This window comes from Crotalus tigris, unplaced genomic scaffold (genome assembly GCF_016545835.1).
Source record: "Crotalus tigris isolate CLP2741 ecotype Arizona unplaced genomic scaffold, ASM1654583v1 scf7180000020625.271290, whole genome shotgun sequence".
Taxonomy (NCBI): domain Eukaryota; kingdom Metazoa; phylum Chordata; class Lepidosauria; order Squamata; family Viperidae; genus Crotalus; species Crotalus tigris.
Window position 1 is genome coordinate 82845 of NW_024098111.1, and position 23354 is coordinate 106198.

The window sequence follows — 23354 nt, forward strand, 5'->3', positions numbered from 1 at the left end:
AAAATAAAATAAAAAATAAAATAAAATAAAAAACTAAAAAAAAAAGAAAATAAGTGATTGGTTGTCGATCAGGTGGTACTATCAGTCCTTGGTGTGCATTGGTTTGGGCACAAATGGGATATTGAGAACATACTTGAACTGTTAGCAAAGAAGCAAAGGGAAGATAGAAAAATCGTTCAAGCTGTTGTAATAATGCAGTTTTTCCCAGATGATATTGCTTATGGGCTTGAAAAATAAGGGGGCAAGCAAGCGCCAGAGGAACAGCAATGCGCCCATCGGGAAGGGTGTACCAGCCTTTAACTAGTTCGGCTTGTACATCCTGCTTCAGCTTTTGGCTTTCCTCTTCCATATATGTAGGAACAAGTTGTTCTGAGTAAGTGTCTAAATACATGAACCTGGTGACATCCGAATGGAGAGGGGGGGCTTCCAATGCAGCTCTTTTGGCTTCTTTGTCTGCCTTCCTATTGCCCTGGGTAATAAGGCTTGAGCCTTTTTGATGTCCAGGACAATGGACTATTGCAACTTTGGATGGCAATTGAGCTGCCTTAATAAGTCTTTTAATCAGAGTTGCATATTGGATGATCTTGCCTGTGGAGTCCAAATATTCTCTCTCTTTGTAGATTGCTGCATGTGCGTGGATTATCAAAAATGCATATTTACTATCTGTATATACATTTAAAGTCATTCCTGCAGCTATTTCTAATGCTTGGGTTAAGGCATATCATTCTGCAAATTGTGCACTTGCTTGGCTAGGTAACTGTGCTGACTCTACAGTTGCAGTTTGAGAAACAATCGCAGAGTATCTAATTCCTTGATCCATAAAGCTGGATCCATCAGTAAACCACTGAAAGTCTGGATTATGCAATGGTTGGTCCGTAAGGTCAGGTCTGCAAGAATATTGTAGTTCTATTGTTTGCATGCAGTTATGCACGGGCATAGTTGAATCTGGTATTGGCATGAGAGTAGCTGGATTGAGAGTTGAGCACTGTTGCAGTGTAACTTGTGGATTTTCTAATAAAAGGGCCTATATCTTATGCATCCTTTGATTGCTGATCCATAAATGTCCCTTATTGTCAATAATTGTCTGCAGGGCATGACTAGTATAAACAGCCACTGGAGCTGAAAAGGTTAACTTATTTGCCTCCTGTAGTAATACTATAATTGCTGCTAGAATTTTTAAACATTGTGGCCAACCCTGTGAGGCCATATCAAGCTGTTTTGACAGATAAGCGACTGGGCAGTTCCAATTTCCCTGCTTTTGGGTAAGGACTCCTAAAGCCACATTCTGTCTCACATCGACATAAAGTGAGAACGGCCTAGATATATCAGGTAGACCTAGAGCTGGTGCTGTAGTAAGAGCCTGTTGAAGATGTCTCATTGCTATGGTCTGTTCTTGTTGCCACAAAAGAGATTCCTTTTCTGGTCCCCTTAAAACTTGGTACAATGGTTTAGCTGTGAGAGCGAAGTTCGGAATCCAAATTCTACAGAAGCCTGTAATTCCCAAAAAGGCTCTAACTTCCTGTTTTGTTTGGGATATGAGAATCTGTAACACAGCTTACTTTCTCTGGGGGCCCAAAGTTCTTTGTCCTTGTGATAGTTCATAGCCTAAATACATTACAGTCTTTTGAACTAATTGTGCTTTCTTTCTGGATGCTCTATAGCCACAGTCTTGTAACAATTGGAGCAGTCTGGATGTGTTTTCAAAGCAATCCTCCCTGCTTTGTCCAGTTATCAGAATATCATCTACATATTGAAGGCAACAATCCTCTTGCCTGACTAACTTCAAATATGCAAGATCTTGGGCTAAAGCTTGACCAAAGCAAGCTGGTGAATTCTTAAAGCCTTGTAGTAGCCTAGTCCAGGTATATTGAGTCTTAACTTGTGTCTTTGGATTAGCCCATTCAAATGCAAAGATTGGCTGACAATTCTCAGCTAAAGGTATGGTGAAAAATGCATCCTTTAAGTCTACAACTGAAAACCATTTAGCAGATGCAGGTATTGTACTCAAAAGAATATATGGATTAGGAACAGTCACAGATAGGGTCAAGGTCAACTTATTAACAGGGCATAGATCTTGTGCTGGTCTCCACTGTCCGTCGGGTTTACAAACAGGAAGAATTGCAGTATTCCAGGGTGACTGAATTTTTCTAATGATTTTTGCTATGAAATATTTTTGGATTAATTCTTGAATGGCAATTGCAGCCTCTGAAGTACAATATCATTGGGGCATTCTAACAGGATATGCCTGGGGTTTCAGTTCCATCATAACGGGCGTGGCATATTTTGCAAATCCAGGGGGGTTATCTTCTGCCCACAGGAGTGGATCATTAAATTGCTGCCACTCAGCATCTTCTATTTCTTTTCCTATTTCTGTCACTATCATCAAACACCATATTTCTTCCACTGGCTGGCGCACTTGCATTAATTGTTTCCCATGGTCAAATGATATTTATTGCTTTCAACTTTGTAAGCAAGTCCCTCCCCCAGTAATGGAATTGGGCAGTCTGGGGCATATAGAAATTGATGTTTAATGATTCCTTGTCCCACTTGGCATGTTAGGGGTTCCAGGAGTGGTCTGGATTGAGTTTCTCCAGATACTCCCTGAATTTGGATGGTCTGTTTTGATTGCTTGCCAACAGATTTATTTAGGACAGATCTGGTGGCTTCCATGTCAACTAACATTGGGACAATCTGTCCTCCCACCCGTATTTTAACAATGGGCTCTGGGGGTGGGACCATAGAACTCTGTCCTCTTCAGTCTCCCCATTCCATGTCAGCTAAGCCGATCATGTTTTCTTCTCTTTCTTCTGTCTGATTGGGATAGGCTGGATGCCCTCTTCCCCTGAAGCTTCTCTGGAAAGTGCCTCTAAATTTTCTTCCTCATCCCATGCTGGTGAGATGTCCCCTAGGTTGGCCATTCCTCTGGGGGCACTTCCTTTGCCAGTGTCCTTCCTGTCTATAGATGGCACATTGGTTGGGTCCAATATGCATCCCCCCCCCAATGCCACTGCTAACATTTCAACTTTCTTTTTCTCTTTCTGATCTGATTTACGCTCCTCTTCTTTTTCATGGTTACGGGACACATTTTGTGCTATTTTCATAATCTCTGCTACATTCTTGCCTAATGCACCTTCTATGCACTGTAACTTTTTTCTTATGTCTCAGGTAATAAATCTTTCAATTAGGAGGGGGCGATTCTGAGCCATCTCCATCTCAAGACCTGTGTTTACTTTATAAGCTTCTATCAGTCTGCTGAGAAAAGCAGTTGGTGACTCATCTTTCTCTTGCCAAATACTAGTTACAGCAGCATAATTAACTGGATGGATTGCTGCTTCTCTCAGGGCTTTTAAACATAAAAGCCGATAACTTTGCAACAAAGTTTGGTGCTGGATATCGTTAGCATTCCAGTCTGGTCTTTGTTCTACAGCTTCAGTATTTCTGCTTGCCTAATAATTCGCTTCTTCCTCGGGGTGTCAGCGGGCAAGTACTTTTAATTTTCCTAATCTATATTTTTCTCTTCCTTCCAGATCCAGTAAAGTAGAAAAAGTTGTTGCATATCCCAGGTGGGGTTATGCGTTTGAATAATTGTTGATAATAAATCTATTATTTCTTGAGGGTTTTTTGAAAATGGTCCAAATTGCTGTCTCCAATTAAGTAGATCAGTGGTTGTAAAGGGAACATACTGGAGCATTGGAATATTGGTGTTATTTGGTCCAGGGACCAAAACTTCTCTTTAGAGGGGCTATCATTTCTTCTGTTTTGACCCCTGTTTTACTTCTAATTCAACTAGAAACTGATGTTTTGCTTTCATCGCTATCCAAGTCCTGTTCTTTTTTTTGAACGGTTTTATCTTCTTTTATCTTTCTTTCCACACCGGCTTCTGGTTGAAGATGGACTTCATTTCTTTCAACCGAAGGCGGTGGAATTTGCCGATGTATTCTCCCTTCTTCTCTTCTAGGAACCTAGGGAGGGGGTCTGGCAATTTCCTCCCTGTCTTCCTGGCTGAAAATCTTAGCTTTTGTCTGAGGCTTGGCTTTTTGGTTTGCCAAATATATTTTAGCACAGTCTGTCTGACACTTTGCTAACCATCAAGGCTTTTCTGCAATATTAATCTGCCATTGGTCGATATAGGGATATTGGTCCCAATGACCACTTCCAGTCACAATTTGATGAACCCATACCACGAGTTCGGGATTTGCCAATCCCTCTTTGGGCCACCCTATGCCAAAGGTGGTCCATTCAGATTCACAGACTCTTTTTAACATGGCTGGATTTGGTCTTGGGTTTCCATAATCCCTACAAAAACCCTGTTTAAAATTTCCTAACATGCACTGAAGCGGCTTCTGACCAACGCCCTTCTTTGTCTGGTTCCCCCCATTTTTCCCTAACACACTACCATCGACCTGAGGCACTGGACGTTACAACGGTCACTCTGCAGGAAATGCGATGGTTTAACCACCCACACAATCCTACCTTTTGAAGACTTAAGGATGCCGCCTTGTCTTCTAGGGGGTGATCAGTCCCCTCTTCTGATCCAAAAGGGATCAGGTATCCCCTTTTACAATACTTGTAAAAGTAGACCCTTCCCAGGATTAAATACCTGTTTGCTACCCTCGGTGGATCCTTGACTGAAATGCTTCACTGGTGGGTTAGTTCCCCTTCCTTACCATCGAGGTCTCCCCGTAGACAAAAGCCACGGAGCCAGCTTGGAGTCGTCGTCATTAGGGGAAGGGCTCTCCACCAGGGCAGTCCATCTGGAAGGTCAACGGCCTCTTCCTAAAAGTCCCATCTGGGGTGCCAGAATTCTTGTAGAAAACATAAGAGACTTTTACGAATTCCAGAGGGTTTAGCAGAGAAATTTATTTGCGCAAGGTTCAGAAGCAGTGAAGACAAGCAATTCTGAACGCTGAGGGAGGGTTCAAACTACAGTTTTATACATTTCTTTTCTCAGGAACAAAGGGACACACGTAGAAATCTACATTGTAATACATCAGATTCATTTCTCATGTATTAGATTCATTTCTCACGGGCATACAATGGACAGTTATGCTACATACATTGTTTCCAAGTGCAATGTGCATTTGGTTAGTCACAGATTGCTAACACAGCTTTATTCCAGTAATAATGCAGACATATCATTGTTTTAATGATTTTTCTTTATTATTATTCCACATTATTCTATATTATTCTACTTTAATGCCACGGAAGAGAAAATAAGTCTTTTCTGGAAGTCTACAAGTGATCTCTTATTCATTTGTTCCCATTGAAATGATTTTCTCTAAATATGTGTGGATGACTTGCAAGATTGTGTTAATGTAGCCTTACAAGAAAGTAGAATTTGTTCATCTAATTCTGTTTCCTGTCTGGTTTACCTGAGAAGGCTGACATCAGTCTTGCAAGCCTGAAAGTACAAACTTTCCTCTGCCACTTTTATCTGCTTGATCCATTAGGGCGGGTCCATCCTATGTTTCTTTGCCTGACTGTTAAGCCACTGGGGTTTCCTGCCTCTCTTCTCTGATTGTATCCTAGGCAGCATCTCTTCCCTCCTTTCCCAAAGATCATAGAAATAGTAGTTGTCTACCAATGTTATTATTACTAAGGAGTTATTTTGTCCAATCATTTCCAAATCAAATTATTCTATCTCAGCAGTATATTTCCTGTGGGAAATAAACAGGCCAATTAGCTTACCAAAAGTAAAGTCATGGGAAATCTGGCAAAGGAGATTGCGGGTTGCTTGGATAAGTCTCCCCAACCATGCAACCTCCCATAGCTTCTCTGCACTCATGGTGTGCCTCATCAGCAACCCACAGATCCTCTGCATCCTCCCCATGCCCCACTGGACTCACACCGTGCTTATCCTTCCATTTGTGCACTCTTGTGTACCTTGCCAAGCCTAGTTGCGCTCATGCTACACCTCTCTGGTCACCTATGCACCCTCATGGATCTTTCCTCACCTGGCAGCAGCCAACCCAAGCCTCATGCTGTGTTGGAGATGACCAGGCTGAGCTCAAGAGCAAGTCAAATGGGTCACCATTTCCAATTGGAGTTGCTACGCTTCTACTATAGACCTAAGTCCAATTCCCTGTGAATTCTATTGACTCTTATTTAGTGCCAATTTGCTTTGATTGTTACTAGATCAGATTCTTAGCAGGAAATCTGGCTCCTGATTTCTTGCACTTGATAGGTTGCAAATATTCATCAATATTCAACTATAGGGGTTAGAAACTATCTGGTTCCTCTTCCATGCTAATAAACATTTGCTTTAGGATTTTCTTGCAATTTTTAATTTTTTTCTTTTATGGTTATTGTATCATATGCTGGCCTTTTATTGTGTTTGGACTATGAATACATTTTGATTGATTGGAATGAGGCAGGGGAATTAAACTGTGATGGTATTTTCTTACTGGAAAAGCTTCACTCACAAAGTAGGACTGATTGTCATTTTTATTTCAGTGCCAATTTTAACTGCATTCTCCCAATTATTTCTTCATTATGGTGCTGGTTTGCTGTCTGCTCTGTTGTTTTTATGCTTAATTTGTTTTTATTTTTTCAGAATGTTCTACTATTTCTAGACTGAAACCTAATTTGGCTTTTATGTCTCTTGCAGTCTGCCTGGAGGGTAGATTCAAAATTCTGATAGATAAATAGATCCTATCAACTCATTTTGGGCCATTAGATAGAATTATATATTTATGTCAAAAAATGGCTAATTTGGATTGATGACAATGTATTATAAAATTTTATCTGAGGAAATGATGGAGCCATTAAAGGAGCTTTTTAATAGTATTTTGTTGGGAGCTCAAGTTCCCCCTTCATGGAAAAGCACGTTTATATCATTGATCCCGAAGGAGGATCAAGATCCTACTGAACCTAGGAATTATAAACGTATATCTCTTTTAAATGTGGATTATAAGATTTTTTCAAAAATTTTGGCAAATAGATTAATGGAGGTAATGAAGGACTTGATTCATTGTGATCAATCAGGATTTATAACAGGAAGATATATGAAATATAATGTAAGGCAGATTCTTAATAGAGTATTTGGACAAGAATAATCAAATCCCTGCGGCCTTTATATTTCTAGATGCTGAGAAAGCTTTTGATCAACTAGATTGGAAATTTTTATTTTTATTGATAGAGAAAATGAATTTTGGAGATAAGTTTTTACATGTTATTAAGGCTATTTTCAGCAACAGTCTGCTCAAATTATTATCAATGGTAAGGTGACCAACTTTTTTACAACAAAAAGGACGACACAAATAAATTGAAGAAAAAAATATCGTAAATAAAAGAAACATTGTATTTATTGCAACAATAATACAGAATACACTATAATATGATCAATGCATAATAAAAAACATTTGTAAATAACATTTTATATTGTAATTGTGCTTACATGCCTATTAATTATTTAAATGAGTACTTTTCATTGAATGAATATTTTTTGTCAATGTATCATCTTCTAACAATATATTGGAAATATCTGAACAAGAAATATCCTTCATATTGAATTTTTCAGCAAGTGCTGCAGCTAGAGTATCAACATTCAATCTCGATTTCTCACTTGTTCAAAAATCTACATGGCTGGACTGCACGGGGGTGGGCGGTGGAGGCAGGTGTTGTGAGCCAGGCGCTCTAGGATGGCCACGTAGATGCGCAGGGTGAGGTGGTGGCAGCGCAGGTCAGCACTGCGTAGACCACCAGCTGGCGCGGCCCATGGAAGGTCAACTGCCCACCGTGCCCCACCCACAGCCGCCCCGCCGGCACCGCTGCCCTGCCATGGAGAGCTGGCCCCGCAGCTCGCAAAGCACCAGCCGAGCCAGCTCCAACCCTGAGCCGCCCCCCAGCACCACCGCCCACCCTGCGCATCCCCATAGAGCCAGCCCCACGGCTCGCAAAGTCAAAGCACCAGCCGTGCCAGCTCCGGCCCTGCAGCCGCCCCCGCAGCTGCCCCCCAGCACCACCGCCCACCCTGCGCATCTCCGTAGAGCTGGCCCCACGGCTCGCAAAGGCAAAGCACCACTTGCTCGGCTTCGGCCCTGCAGCTGTCCCCCCAGCCTCCCCCCAGCACCACTGCCCAACCTGCGCATCCCCGTAGAACCGGCCCCACAGCTCGCAAAGCACCAGCCGTGCTGGCTCCGGCCCTGCAGCCACCCCCCAGCACCACCGCCTACCCTGTGCATCCCCGTGTAGAACCGAACAGGGAAGATCAAGAGAAACTTACCGCTCCAGTCTTCTCCAGCTATCTGCAGAACTAAGTAAGAGATGGTGTAGTTGGGTAGCAGTGAGGGGTGCAAAGTTCCTGCAACTTTCACGTGCAAAGTTTGCCGCCTGGGTGTTTTGGTGCGCTCAGCAGCAATTCCTACTGGCTTTCGAAAGGGCTTTCGCCCTTCTGGGCATTCTATGAGGGAAAAAAAGCCCTGCAGATAAGTCTTCAAATATAGAAAAAGAGGACATTTAGGAGGATATTTTCGAGGGAGGACAGAACTCACAAAAGGAGGACTGTCCTCCCAAAAGGAAGATGGTATATGGAAAAGGAGGACATTTAGGAGGACACTTTTTGAGGGAGGACAGAACTCAAAAAAGGAGGACTGTCCTCCCAAAAGGAGGACGGTTGGTCACCTTATCAATGGGGGTCTGACTGAGACTTTTAAAATTAAAAAGGGAACAAGACAAGGATGTCCATTATCCCCATTGTTATTTGTTTTAACAATGGAGATTTTGTTAATTCAGATTAGAGAGTCAGTGGTAATTAAGGGAATAAAAGTAAACAGGAATGAGTATAAATTGAGAGTTTTTTCAGATGATTTGGTTTTAACTTTAGCACAAGTAGCTGGTCATTTGTTGGAAATTATATCTCAGTATGGAAAAGTTTCTGGTTTTAAAATAAATAATAATAAAACTAAAATGTTATCTAAAAATATGTCTAATAAGGAAAATGAAATTTTAGTTAAACTTACAGGTTTTCAGATGGTGGAAAAAGGTTAAATATTTGGGAGTATATATAACAGCTTCTAATGGTAAATTATATAAGAATAATTATGAATTATTATGGGCAAAAGTACAAAAGGATCTAAATGATTGGAAAAAGTTGCAGTTGTCATTGTTGGGGAGAATATCAGCGGTAAAAATGAATGTTCTACCAAAGTTTCTTTTTTTGTTTCAAATGTTACCTATTCTAAAAAAAGATGCAAATTTGGATGAGTGGCAAAAGGGTATTAATAAATTTATCTGGGCTGGGAAAAAACCAAGAGTAAAGTTTAAGATTTTGCAGGATGCCCGAGAAAGAGGTGGGCTTAAAGCACCCAATTTGAAATTATATTATGATGCAGCCACCTTAACTTTGATAAGTGATTGGCTTAATTTAACAAATAAAGATGTTCTTTCTATTGAAGGGTGGGATTTACTGTATGGTTGGCATGCATATTTGATTTTTAATAAGAAAGTTGATCAGGCTTTTAAACTACATATTTTAAGGAATGCTTTTCTTCGAGTTTGGAAGAAGTATTATTATAGGTTAAATTATAAAATACCTATTTGGGGGATTCCTGGACATGTAATTGAGGATGTTTCTAAGGGGATGAATTTTGATAAAATTTCGTATAAGGAGTTATTAATTTGGTCAGGTAAAGATTGGCAGTTAAAATCCTTAGACGTATTAAGACAAGAAAACATTTTATACTCATGGTTTCATTATGCACAAATTGTGGATAGGTGGACAGTAGATAAGAAAGTTGGAATAACATTAGGAGATGAAAATCTGATCGTTCAGATTAAAGATCAGAATCATGCTCATATTAAAAGAATCTATGATGAGTTAATAAAATTGGATTCGGAAACAGAGTTAGTAGTAAAAGATTGTATGATTAAATGGGCTCAGAATATCCAGGAACTGATCTTATTGGATCGATGGGAGAATATTTGGATTAGAAATGTTAAATTTACACAGGAACAAAATCTGAGGGAAAATTTTTATAAAATGTTTTATAAGTGGCATTTGGATCCCAAAAATTGGCTTGTATGTATCCTAACTTACAGCCCAAATGTTGGAGGTGTGGTAGTACTGATGCAACTTACTTTCATGTTTGGTGGACCTGTAAGAAGGTTAAAGCTTTCTGGATAATGATTTGGTGGAACATTCAAAAGATTTTTAAAAAGAAGATAAAGTTTACTCCTCAACTATTTTTATGGGTATTTTTATGGATTTAGATGTTAATGAAACTATTTTAATGTTGAATTTAATAACTGCAGCAAGATTACTTGTAGGTTTATATTGGAAGAAGGATTCGCTGCCTACCTTAGAAGAATGGACACTTAAGGTTTCTACTTTAGTGGAAATGGCAAAAATTTCTGCTTATTTAAAGGACCATACACAAGAAAAATTTATTATAGTATGGAGAAGGTGGATAGATTATATTCAGAATAAATATGGAACTTTAAAGTTCCATTTATTTTATGATTAATTTTTTCTTGAGGTTATAATTATTATTTATAGATTTTTATAATATTTGATTTATAGTAGATTTGTTTTATTATTATTATTATTATAGTTTAGAGAGAGTTAAGGGTAATGTATGAATTTGTTTATTGTATAGAGTTTTTTTGTTGTTGTTTTATTGTGTTTGTTTTGTTTATAATAACCCTGTATTTTGCTCTGGGAAGTGGGGGGGGGTCGGGCGAAGGGGTGGGGTGGGGTGGGATTAAGTATATATATAGAAATATTAAAGTATGAAATAGATGGAGTAATTTAGAGGGAGATGCTGCTTGGGTGTTTCCCCTGAACTGTATCCGAAGAGGGATAAGAGGGGAGGAGGAGGGAAGGAAGGAAGTTGGATGGGAAGAAGGGGTGAGGGGAGAGAGCAGAGGAGAGGAGAGGAGAGAGGGAGTAGGGAAGGAAGGAAGGAAGGTTGAGAGGGCGGATGCAGTCGGGGGGGAGATAGACGAGCGACACCTAAGGTCTTATTTTAAAGGTATTTTTCTCTTTTTTTAGTTTTATATATAATGTATGGAAAGTATTATATGTATTGAAAATTCAAATAAAATTTTTAAAATTAAAAAAAGATGGCTAAGCTGTTGGAATTTAGAAACTTTTCACTTCCAGTATTTTTCTTTTTAGGTGATGGAATATGAAAACAGGATCCGAGCTTACTCTACTCCAGATAAAATCTTTCGATACTTTGCCACATTGAAAATCATCAATGAGCATGGAGAGTCGGAAGTATTTATGACCCCACAAGATTTTGTGCGATCTATAACACCAAATGAAAAGCAACCAGAAAGTAAGTTGCCTTGGATATTGTGATGGAAAATAGAAGCTGCTAGGCACACCAGTAATCTTGGTTATTTCCTTCTTTGGAAAAGCTAATTGATGCACTTAGATTGATTTCCGTTAGTTGTGCAATTTTATGCCAGGGACCATTTTTCAGTTTCTCCCAGCTCATTTTTAATGTTCTCCAGCACATGGTTTTAAACAATTATTGAGATAATCTTTAGTAATGGCCTGAAAGAGCCTTATAAACGTTTTTATTGCAGTTAAGATCTAGTCAACATGTTGTAAAAACAATGTGAGTAATTGGCACATTATTTAGTTTTTTATTAAGGTACATGACTCTTCCTGAGCATGAAGTTTTATAACAGCTTTCTCCAACTTAGTATCTGCCATATTTGTTGGACTACCATTCCCATTATCTGCAAACGTGGTAGACAGCTATAACAGAGGTCCCCAACCTTTTGGGAACCAGGGACTGGTTCCGTGGAGAGAGGTTTTTCTGCAGACTGAAGGGGGTGAGGTTTTGTGTGCTGCCTGCATCCCACAGATGGGGCTTTGCTTGTTTGTGTGGATGGTTGCTGGCATGCCACAGCCCGGTACCGGTCCACGGATCGGGGATTGGGGACCCCTGAGCTATAAGATAGAGATATACATCGAGGATCAAATAGAAGATCTCTTAGGTCTTGCTCCTCCCACAGGCTCAGAAACCGATTCTTGAGTAGACTCTTTTTTATCCATCTCATGTTGCTCTTTTTCTCTTCGTCTGTGAGCTGCTTGGGTCATTCTCTGCTCTTTCACCTCAACAGACTGCTGGACAGCCTATAATTTTCCAGCTTTCATTAAAGCAGCATTTTCAACCAGTTGTTCTCCCTCTTTCACTTCATGAACTTTGAAACGTAAGGATGGTGGTGAGTGTGCTCCCAGGACCGACATATAAAACTCTTTAGCCTTTGCAACTGTATTAAGTCTATAACGTGTCCCCGCTTGGCTCACCAGAATTCCAATTGGAATATCCCATCTGAATGGAATCTGCCGCTTTTTAAGCTCCTCTGATAAAAAGGCAAAGTCTTTCCTTCTTCTTAAAATTTTAGATGGAATCTCCTTTAAAATTATCACATCCTGAGCAGCAGTCTGAAATCTCTGATTATAAAATGCTTGTATCACTTCATTACATAGAGATCTTTTTCCAAAATAAACCACCACATCTCTTGGTAAGTTTCTCTGCTTTGCAATCCAGGAATTGACTCTAAATATTTTCTCTATTTCCCTCAATATGTTCTCTGGTCCCCTCTCAAGTATCACAGCAATATCATTTGCCACCACCTCCCTCAAGTTCTCTTGCATGCTTTCCCTCAAGCCTCTGATTCTCAAAGCAAGTTCCATCTCTCTATACTGAGACATAAGAATTTCATCCTGTGAAATCTCCACTGTTTTTTCAACATTTTCAACACGATCTTCTAATAAATCCACTTTATCAACAACATCATCAATACGGTTGTCCAGCTTTTCAACAACAGAGGCGAGTCCTTTCAGAGCCATTACTATGTCCTCCCTCATAACTCTATTTCTCTCTTCCAAAAGTTCTTTCATTTCTTGCCTAATTTGACAAACAACATTCCCCATAACATCTTGAATGTCTTTTACCGTAAGTGTTGGTATCGGCGGGGAAGGTGGGGGTGATTTAGCTTTAGGTTGTTGCACTGTAAGTATTGCCGGAGAGGAAGCTACCTTAGGCACTGCAGAAGTTGCTTGACGCTTTGAAGCCATTTTAGAAAAAACTTTTCTCCCAAAAAAAAATAATCCAAAAGACCAGAAAAAAAGCAGAAAAAAAGAGAAGACAAAAAAACCTCTTATAATTAAATATATATAAAAAGGGAAGAAATAATATAATTACCCTTCTCATGTAACCACTAAAAATCCAAGAGTTCATCAAAAAGAGTTACATGAGAAGAAAAAACAACTCATCGCCATTTTATTTCCCCCTTAAAACAAGAACAAAAGAAAAACTCTTCTTCCAGGAGTTAAAGCTCAAATTAAGCTGTAAATCCGTTCCCCTGATCAGCTCTGTCCGCATTCAGGATTAACTCACCAATTAACATAAGTAGCGGAGGTGGGGGCTGCGTCTTGCTTCGTCCCCAAAGAAAGAAAGGGAACAAAGGCGTCTGAGTCGCGGAGTTTGCCTAGGACTCCATGGGAGCTCACCCTTCAATCCCGAAAAAAAACCCTCGGGATCTTAGTGGCTCCACCACTATCCTCAAGGCAAAAAACCTCACTTCTCTCCCTTTGCCCGGGAGAGAAGCTTGAAGCCACAGAACAGCTGATGTTCGCTATCACAGCGGCTTTAACACGAACTCAGGCGGACAGCTACAATGTAGCCGCCATCGGCACAGGACGACACCATCGGATTCAATTCGATCCTCGATGTTAGATCTTCAAGCAGTCTTCTCCAGGCTTACAGCTGGAGGAGATGGCAAAGCTCCTGACCTGGAATGTTAATGGCTTAAATTCTCCTCAGAAACGGAAGAAAATATTCCACTGTTTGAAGCAACATAATAATGACATCGTTTGTTTACAGGAAACTCATATTACTTTGAAGGATCAAAAATATTTGATAAATGCCCGATTGGGTTCTCATTTTGTATCTTCCGCTCCAGAGAAAAAAGGGGGTGTTGTTATGTATGTTAAGAACAACGTGTCAGCTAAATTAATAGATTCAAATTCTCAAGGAAGATATGTTATGATTGAAGTAATGTTATATGGAAAGAAATTGCTTGTAGTGGGTTTCTATGCCCCTAATCATCAACAAGAACAGTTTTATAAGTTTTTATATCAAAAATTGATTTTATTGGATTATAAATCTGTGATTTTGATGGGAGATTGGAATGGTGTTTTGGATACGTATAAAGATAAGAAAGGATCTTCCACTTTCTTCAAGCAAGCTAAATTACCAAAGGCCTTTTTTGAACTGAAAGAAGATTTGGAATTGATAGATATTTGGCGGCAGCGCAACATAGATGATAGGGACTTTACTTTCTTTTCTGATAGGCACCAATCGTTTTCAAGAATTGACTTTTTCTTGATTACCACGGACTTATACTTGAGTGTTAAAAATGTAAAAATTTTTCCAAGGACACTTACTGACCACAGCCCTGTATGGTTGGAACTAACTCCTGAAAAGGAGGAAAGGAGATCATGGAGATTGAATGAAAATCTATTTAGATATGAAGTGAATGTATTGAAACTTAGAGAATATCTAAAGGAATTTTTTACTTTAAACATGTCTAAGGGAACTTCAATGGCAATGGTTTGGGATGCAAGTAAGGCTATTATGCAGGGGGTTTTGATTCAAATGAATAATTCTTATAGGCGAAAACAAATGCAAAAACGTAAAGAATTGGAGGAGGAGATTAAAATAAAAGAAAAAATATTAATTATGAATCCTTCGGATAAGAATGTTAAGGCTTCTATAAATTTGCTTAAATCACAATTTAATATGTTAATGGCTGACCAGGTTGCAACCAACTTAAGTTTTATGAAACATAATACATTTTGTAATGCAAATAAACAGGGTAGGTGGTTAGCTTATCAGTTAAGGAAAAAACAGAGGTCAAGAATTATAGATAAAATAAATTATAATGATAAAGTGGTTTTTCAGAAAGAATTGATAAAAAAATCTTTTTTAGATTTTTATACAAAATTATATATGGGCCAGAAGGTTCAGAGTTTGGATATAGATAAATATCTACAAGATGCTCATTTTCCTAGACTAACAAATGATCAAAGAGAAGAGATTAATGGGCTAATCACTTCACAGGAAATTGTTAAGGCAATTAAACAATTAAAAGTTGGTAAAGCACCTGGCACGGATGGATTGACATCAATTTATTATAAAACTTTACATGAGGAAATGATTGAGCCTTTAAAGGAACTTTTTAATAGTATCTTATTAGGCTTGGAGGTACCTCCATCTTGGAGAAGGGTTTTTATATCTTTGATTCCAAAAGAGGATCAAGATCTTACTCTACCTAAGAATTATAGACCTATATCTCTTTTGAATACAGATTATAAAATTTTTTCAAAGATCTTGGTGAATAGACTTATGGTTGTACTGAGTCAAATTATACATACAGATCAGACTGGTTTTATAACTGGGAGGTATATGAAGATTAATGTTAGACAAATTATTAACTTAATTGAATATTTGGACAAAAACAACCAGATCCCTGCGGGTTTGATCTTTTTAGATGCGGAAAAAGCTTTTGATCAGTTGAATTGGCAATTTATGCTGAGATTGGTTGAAGAAATGAATTTTGGGGAAAATTTTTTGCAAGCTTTTAGAAGTATTTATCAAAAACAATCAGTGCAACTTATAATTAATGGAGGCTTACCTGAGGTTTTTCAAATTGAAAAGGGTACAAGATAGGGGTGTCCTCTGTCTCCATTGTTGTTTGTTTTAACATTAGAGATTTTGCTGATTAAAATTCATGAATCATCTAAAATAAAGGGAATAACGATTAACAAGGGAGAATATAAATTAAAAGCTTTTGCAGATGATCTGGTTGTAACTTTGTCTCAACCAGCTGATTCAGTTGTAGAATTGTTGCAGATTATAAATCAGTATGGGCAAGTTTCTGGTTTTAAAGTTAATAATAATAAGAATAAAATTTTAACAAAAAATATGCCTAATTTGGATAAGGAAATGTTAGTTAATTTGACAGGTTTTGAAATTGTAAAAAAGGTAAAATACTTGGGGGTTTATATAACTGCTTCTAATGTAAAACTTTATAAAAATAATTATGAAGTGTTATGGCTTAAAATGCAAAAGGATTTGAATGATTGGAAGAAATTGCAATTATCTTTATTAGGGAGAATTGCTGCAGTGAAAATGAATCTTCTGCCTAAATTTCTTTTTTTGTTTCAAATGATACTTATTTTAAAGAAAGAGGCAAATTTAGAAGAATGGCAGAGGGGGATTAATAGATTCATTTGGGCTGGGGAAAAACCAAGAGTTAAGCTCAAAATTATTCAAGATGTTCGAGAGAGAGGTGGACTTAAGGTGCCGAATTTAAAATTGTATTATGATGCGGTGGTTTTGACTTTGATCAGTGATTGGGTTAACTTAACAAATTTAGATATACTTTCCTTAGAAGGATGGGATTTATTATTTGGATGGCATGCGTATTTAATTTATAATAAAAAGGTGGATAGGGCCTTTAAATCCCATGTTTTAAGAATTGCTTTACTGCGTGTCCGGAAGAAATATTATAAGTTAAATTCTAGAATACCACTGTGGGGAATTCCTGGGCACGCTATAGAAGGGATAAGGAAAGGGGTGAAAATGGATAGGATTTCTTATAAGCAATTGACTAAGTGGGAAGGGAATAAGCGGCAATTAAAATCGATGGAGGATTTATCGCAAGAAAACATTTATTCTTGGTTTCAGTATAGGCAGTTATTAGAAAGATGGAGTATAGATCAAAAAATGGGTTTCATTGCGGAAGATGCCAATTTGGTGAAACAAATTAGAGATCAAAATCGAGTCCATATAAAAAGAGTTTATAATGCCTTGGTGGAAGTTAATTTGACTTCAGAATTCAGAAACAGAATTAGTTAAGGATTGTATGGTTAAGTGGGCTCAAAATTTTGAAGAGCCGATTCTATTAGATACATGGGAGATAATTTGGGTTAGGAATGTTAAATTTACCCAAGCTCAAAATTTACGAGAAAATTTTTATAAAATGTTTTACAGATGGCACCTTGATCCACAAAAGATGTCTCGTATGTATTCTAATTTACAGCCCACATGTTGGAGATGTGGTTGTATGGATGCAACCTATTATCATATTTGGTGGTCTTGTAGAAATATAAAGGCTTTTTGGATTAAGATTTGGTGGAATATTTAAAAAAATTTTAATAGAAGGATAAAATTTACACCACAACTATTTTTGTTAGGTATTATTGAAGATTGTGATAGTAAAGAGATTATTTTAATGTTGAATTTTATTACGGCAGCAAGGTTATTGATTGGGCAATATTGGAGAAAAGACTCCTTGCCTACTTTAGAGGAATGGTTTTTAAAAGTTTCTTATTTATCAGAAATGGCAAAAATATCGGCTTATCTGAAAGACCATTCACAAGAGAGATACAACTCTGTATGGAAAAGATGGGTAAATTTTGTTCAGAACAAATATGGGATTAGAAAGTATTATTTAGCTTTTGAATAATTTATTGTATACAGTTGTTATGGTTAGATTTGTTGATTTTATTGTAATGGAGTTAAAGGGGTTTTAAAATTTTTTAGGATTTATGTATAATTGATTGATCTTTATTTAATTTTTTATGTTCTTTTTTTGTTTTTAGCTCTGTACTCAGCTCTGGGAAGGGGGGAGGGCTAATGGGAGGGGGGAGGGAGAGAGGTGGGGAGGGATTTTATTGTAAAATGTTTATAAAAATTTTAATAAAAAAAAAGATAGAGATATACATCAGAATGAATCAATCCACTGCAGGGCAAATGTCTTCATTGAAGCTCATAGACTAAACTATGGTGCAATGCAGTGCAGTATGATATTATATGATCCAATATTGCATTTTCAGCATCCATTCCCACCCACCTCCCAAAAATTAGTTTTTTTCCTGAAACAAAGGCAACCAGTAAACAAATTAATAATTGTCACAGTTGTATGAATAGCTGAATTTATTGTGATTTTTAATCTACAGAAATGTGGCAAACAGATGTTAAAATGATCCATGATCATTCATCACAAAGTAGATCAATTTGCATATTTTGGACTACTAATTCCTGTTGTGCTGGCTAATGATTGCAATGAAGTGTTTCATTTATTAAATCCTGTATCAGTATTGTTGATTTTTTATCAACTTAGCATTATTTGTAAAATCATAGTTTTGGAAAGGGACCATGGAGAAGTTTTCGATCATCCTCTATGAAGAGAATCCATATATCATCCCAGGCAAATAGCTATTCTATTTGAAAGTCTTTGAACAATAGCCCCCAATCTTTTGGGCACCAGGGACCAATTCCGTGGAAAGAGGTTTTTCCACGGACCGGAGTGGGTGTGGTTTCATGCACTGCCTGCATCCCATGGATGGGGTTTTACTTGTTTGCACGGACCGGTTTCTGGCATGCTGTGGATTGTACCGGTCCACAGACCGGGGGTTGGGGACCTCTCTCTTTGAAGATGGAGCAGCAGACTGTTCTACTTTTTAGTTGTTCTCGCAATCAGGAAATTCCACCTTATTTTGAGTTTTGTATCCCCCCCTGAAAAGTTTCCACATGGTGCCCCTTATCCTATTTTGGGAATTTGGAAAATATATCTGTACCCTCTTTCTGCAATACCAAATTTGGGAAACACTGCTCTACGTCCCCAACTCCATTCTTAACCCCAACCCCAGCATGCTGGCTGGGGAATTCTGGGAGTTGAAGTCCACTCATCTTAAAGTTGCTAAGTTTGAAAAACACTGCTCCATACTTCCATTAAGCAAAGCATTTTGTAATCTCTTAATGACAACTAGTGTTTACTATGTAAAAGGAAGGACACAGGTTTTTTCTGTACAGGCCAGACTTTCTGAAGCACTAATTCCATCCAAGTGTGCTGTTTCCAGCTACATGATTAACGGTTATAGTAGCTGGGAGATGACAAGAGTGCAACTGAGGTAACATAGTGAATCAGAGAAAAAAAGCACACCTAGCTGTAGGTAAAAGATGATGGTGATATTGTTAGGAGGAGGAGAAGTAATTAAAGACAAAGGTTTATTATACAGACCTGTAAAAGATGTTACTAGATAAAAAATTAACCCACTACTATCCAGTAAAATTACTTTCCTGTGTTTTTCATGTTTGATTTGATGGTTAAAGCTTAAGTGATGCATTTTCTTTAAAGAAAGTGCCAAAATGTCATTTTCAAAATATGCTAATAAACCTGTTTGGTTTTATTCCCAGATTTAGGTCTTGATCAATTTGTGGTGAAACGCTACGATGGAAAGGTAATTCTAAATCTTTGGATGCATCTTAATTGTATTTCTAACAATGGTGGGATGAGGAGGGGGATGGAGAGAGGGAAATATGTCCTTTTTTTCTATTCTACGTATAAAATAAGTAAAGCCCTATCATTTTTCAAGCAAACACTATTCTTTTGAATGCAACTACATCTAAATTCTAAGGAGCTTTTCTACTGTCTCTTACGAAGCACTAGAAGCAACATCATGTTTCAAAGTAAAACAAAATGGCTTGCTGTTCTGCTATTTGTGCTGTGTCATTGCAGCAAAATTGGTATTCCACTTTCCTCTTTATTATAAGTTCACTTATACAAATTTTCAGGGATTTATTTTTTTCCTGTCTCAGAGAAATGGAATATATAAAATGGTCCTCATTTTTCTCTTGAAAATGGAAATAGGAAGGTGTGCCTTTTGCTACCATATCCACTGTATCCTCATTGGGTATTCAATATCCTAAGTCCTCTTATATATATATGTGGGTCAAATCAGAAAGCTAAACTTACAGGTTAAGAAAAGGTCATTTTCATCTTAATATTTTTTTCTCTTCTTCATCTTCCTAGGTTCTTAACTCTTTGGGTAACACACCCAAATAAAAGTCATTCTTCTGTTTTTTTTCTTTTTCCTTTTGTTATTATTTTTAATGTTTACTGTTTCTTTTCTTTTGACTTTGCTTTCTTCTACCTTTTACAGGCTAATCTGTCATTGCAATAAACTGCAGTGTTGCTTGTGTAGTTTTAAGTTTTTAAACTTTTGCTGATCTTTCTGTTCTTCTAAGGCTGACTTCCCTGTTTTTTCCAGAGAAAGGATAGCATTCCCATCACCTGCCCTGGGATAGCAGAAAGAAGTCTAACATTCAGCCACATTGTTTTTCCTTCATGTCATTTTGCTCCCTGCAGATGTGGGGTGATGTTCTGCATTTTTATCAGCACATCTGGAAGGGCAGAAGGAATAATTTAAGTTGTCATTGGTGACAGCTTCAAATGCATTCAGTTTAAGCCCCTGCTGCCAACTATTTATCAGACTGACTGATGGAACAAGCTGATTAACACACTTACTGGTTATTCTGGAGTGTGATTAAGAAACACTGTGGCATTTAATGTTTGATACCATTCTCTGAACTATCAACTTCCTTTTGTCAAGAAGGAAGCACAGGTAGTCCTTGACTTATGCCCAATTGGGACTAGAATTTCTGTTACTAAGCGAGTCACACCCAATTCTCCAGCAGGATGGCTGTAGAGTCCAATGGATGGGTTCTATGACAGCCTTCCTGCCCGGCAGACTGGGTAAAAACTTTGGCCACACCCTTCCCTTGGGCGTGACCCCAGTTTTGACTCAGTCTCGAAGCCCGTTAGCAGCTAGAAATTTAGCTCCTGACAAAAAGATTCTCAATTAGGCTAAAACCCTCTTCTCTCTCTACCAAATTCCCAATTTAATTAGCAAACTCACAGGGAGGCGTTTTTTCCTTCAGCCTTGGCTCGGGGCTCCGAGCAGCCGACGGATCGCCGTTCCGGCAGGCGTCACCTTCAGGAGGTGGTGAGAGTATCAAAATAAATAAATAAATAAATAGCCGAGAGAAGCTGCGAGAGGCAGCGGAGAAGCGCTGCTGACCTATATTTCCAGGATCAGCTGGGGCACGCAAAACCGAAGCCCCAGGATAGCGAGAACCGCGTCGCCCAGGATTAGGGAAGTTATCAGCAAACGGCAACTCTGCCATTGCGCGAGTCGCTAAATTCCCTGGGGAAGCGTGGTCCGTTCCGGGGGGCTCGTTAAAGCCTCTTACAACTAACTTCTGCCGCCCCCAAAGCCTCCCCAGCCAGCGGAGCGACCGTTGGAGCCAGACCCGCCATTTTGAGCGGCGGAGCAACCGTTGGAGCCAAATCCGCCATTTTGAGCCTCGTGGTTCTCCTTGGCAGTGAGTGGGAAGGCGTGGCCTCTACCAAGACTCCATTTTGGGTGGCCTTTTCGCATAGCCTCCATCTTAGGTGCCCATATACTTGGAGATTTCTACAGAAGGAGGGACAGAGAGAGAGAGGGCGAGGAGAAAGAGCGAATAAGAGAGTTTATTAGCACCCAGTGGACTGTCTTTACAGCCCCATAGTGGGGAATACATACTCACAAGACCATCAGACCATTGCAATTGCCCTGGGCAAAGGAGAGGGAGGAAATAAATTGAATTGGTCCACTGTTCCTCAGAGTGACCTTTAGTCACTGCCCCACAGGATCTTCCTGCAAGGGACCTGTCTGTCCGGCCATTGTTCGTTTCCTCTGTGCAGAATAAGCCATTAGGCTTTAACTACCTGCAACTGATCTGCGTAGAATTGATTCCCCACCCCAGGTATTGCCTACTCGGGATACCTGGTCACAATGGCAGACAATGTCTCGCATTCAGCTATGCAGGGCCCCCAATTGCCCCCCCCCACAACAACAAAAATGCAGATCCTCAGAATCTGAGGTGGGGGGGAAGAAGAAGGCTAAAACAAAGCACCTGATTCAAAGGGGCCCATCCAAAACAGCTGAGCAAGAGGCCTCGAGGAGACATTTGGCTCTAGAAAAACAATTTGCCAGGGCCCAGAAAACCAGTTCCAATGGGACAAGCATGGTTTCCCCTGTCCCATTGGTGGCCCCTAATACAGAACCTACTTCCCAGGAAGTTCTCAGAACCTGGTCCCCTCTGGGGGAAACCGAACAGTTGGATTCCTCCCACTCCTCGTTACCTGCCTCCTCACCAGACCATACTCCCATTGTGGCTGCGTCCACGGACAAAGCCCAGGAGGACATATGGTCTGCCCAATTTCAGGCGTTCATGCAGGATGCCTTTTCCCAGTTTATGGCCTCTAAGGGCCAAGTAGCATTTCAACCATCCCATAAGGGACGAAACAAGGCTCCGGCTACAAACATTTCTGAAACTTCCTCTCAAATAGGAGAGGGAGAATTACTAGACCTGGACATGTCGGACATGCCCCTTTCGGAGGATGAGGGGACCGCTCCTGAGCAGACAATAAGCTCTGGCCTCTTTGATCCAGCTCTTCTTAAATCACTTTTGATAAAGGCAGTCTCTACGGTCAACTTGACCTCAGTTCAGGAGGAAACTCCTTCCACAAGCAAGGAGGCAAACCCTCTCTTTGCCAAGAAAGTTCCACAGGACAAGTACATTCCTTGCCCTGAGGTTCTCCGCACCACGGTAGAGGAGCAGTGGGGTTCCCTAGCAACGCCACCTGCACCTAACAGCGTGGAAAGGAAGCTATTCAATGTGTCTCCTTCCTTTTCGGCCATGCTAGAGGTCCCCACAGTAGATAGTCCCCTGATCTCATTATTCTCTACTTCTGCGATTCCAGGAGACATGGCGGAGGCCTTGAAACCAGAGGAAAAGAAATTTGAACACTCCCTCCGTCGTTCACACATGGCCACAGCCTGGGCGGCCAAGGCGGCAACATCTTCGTCATTCTTCGCCAGGGCCTGTATCATGTGGCTTCACGAGCTACAAACCACTGTACCTCCAGACCAGGTCAGATCTCACCAAACTTTGGCCAAGATACTGGCCGCCTCACAATTTATGGCTGATGCCTCACTTCACGCAACCAAGTATGCAGCAAGATCAATTGCGGCCACAGTAGCCTCTCGCAGATTACTGTGGCTTAAAAATTGGAAGACAGACCTAAAGGCCAAATGGCGTCTATCCACATCTAAGTACAGTGGGTCACTCTTGTTTGGATCCATTTTGGATCCACATGTGAGTGAGAGTAGGGACAAAAGGAAAATTCTAGTCCATCCATCAAAGAAATTAGACAGGAGAGGTGCTCAGGAATTCCGGAGACAAGGTTTCCGTCCAGGCAGGTCCTGGGACTGGAGACAGCCCTTTCGATCAGGGCAATCCTGGGACTGGTCTAGAGGCTCACGATCCTTCTATGCAAGACAGGATCGCTCCCAGGATCGCCCAAACATGGGAGCCAGAGGCCAATTCCAATCCAGGCATCCCTTTAGAGGATCGGGAGGCCGACCCTTTAAACGCTCCAAGTGACGCCATGCAGGACACTCCCATAGGAGGTCGGTTAGGGAATTTCATCGAGGTCTG

General features: G+C 39.7%; 1 protein-coding gene across 4 annotated transcripts in view; it reads left to right on the top strand.

The window, feature by feature from the left end:
* The window catches only part of MICU1 (mitochondrial calcium uptake 1), a 210994-nt gene that overhangs the window by 74790 nt on the left and 112850 nt on the right, over positions 1 to 23354 (top strand). For all 4 annotated transcript variants that reach the window (XM_039368089.1, XM_039368090.1, XM_039368091.1 and 1 more), the window contains exons 4-5: positions 11117 to 11279; positions 19227 to 19270. In XM_039368089.1, the coding sequence (XP_039224023.1) occupies positions 11117 to 11279; positions 19227 to 19270 (207 nt within the window). The remainder of the gene's footprint in view (positions 1 to 11116; positions 11280 to 19226; positions 19271 to 23354) is intronic.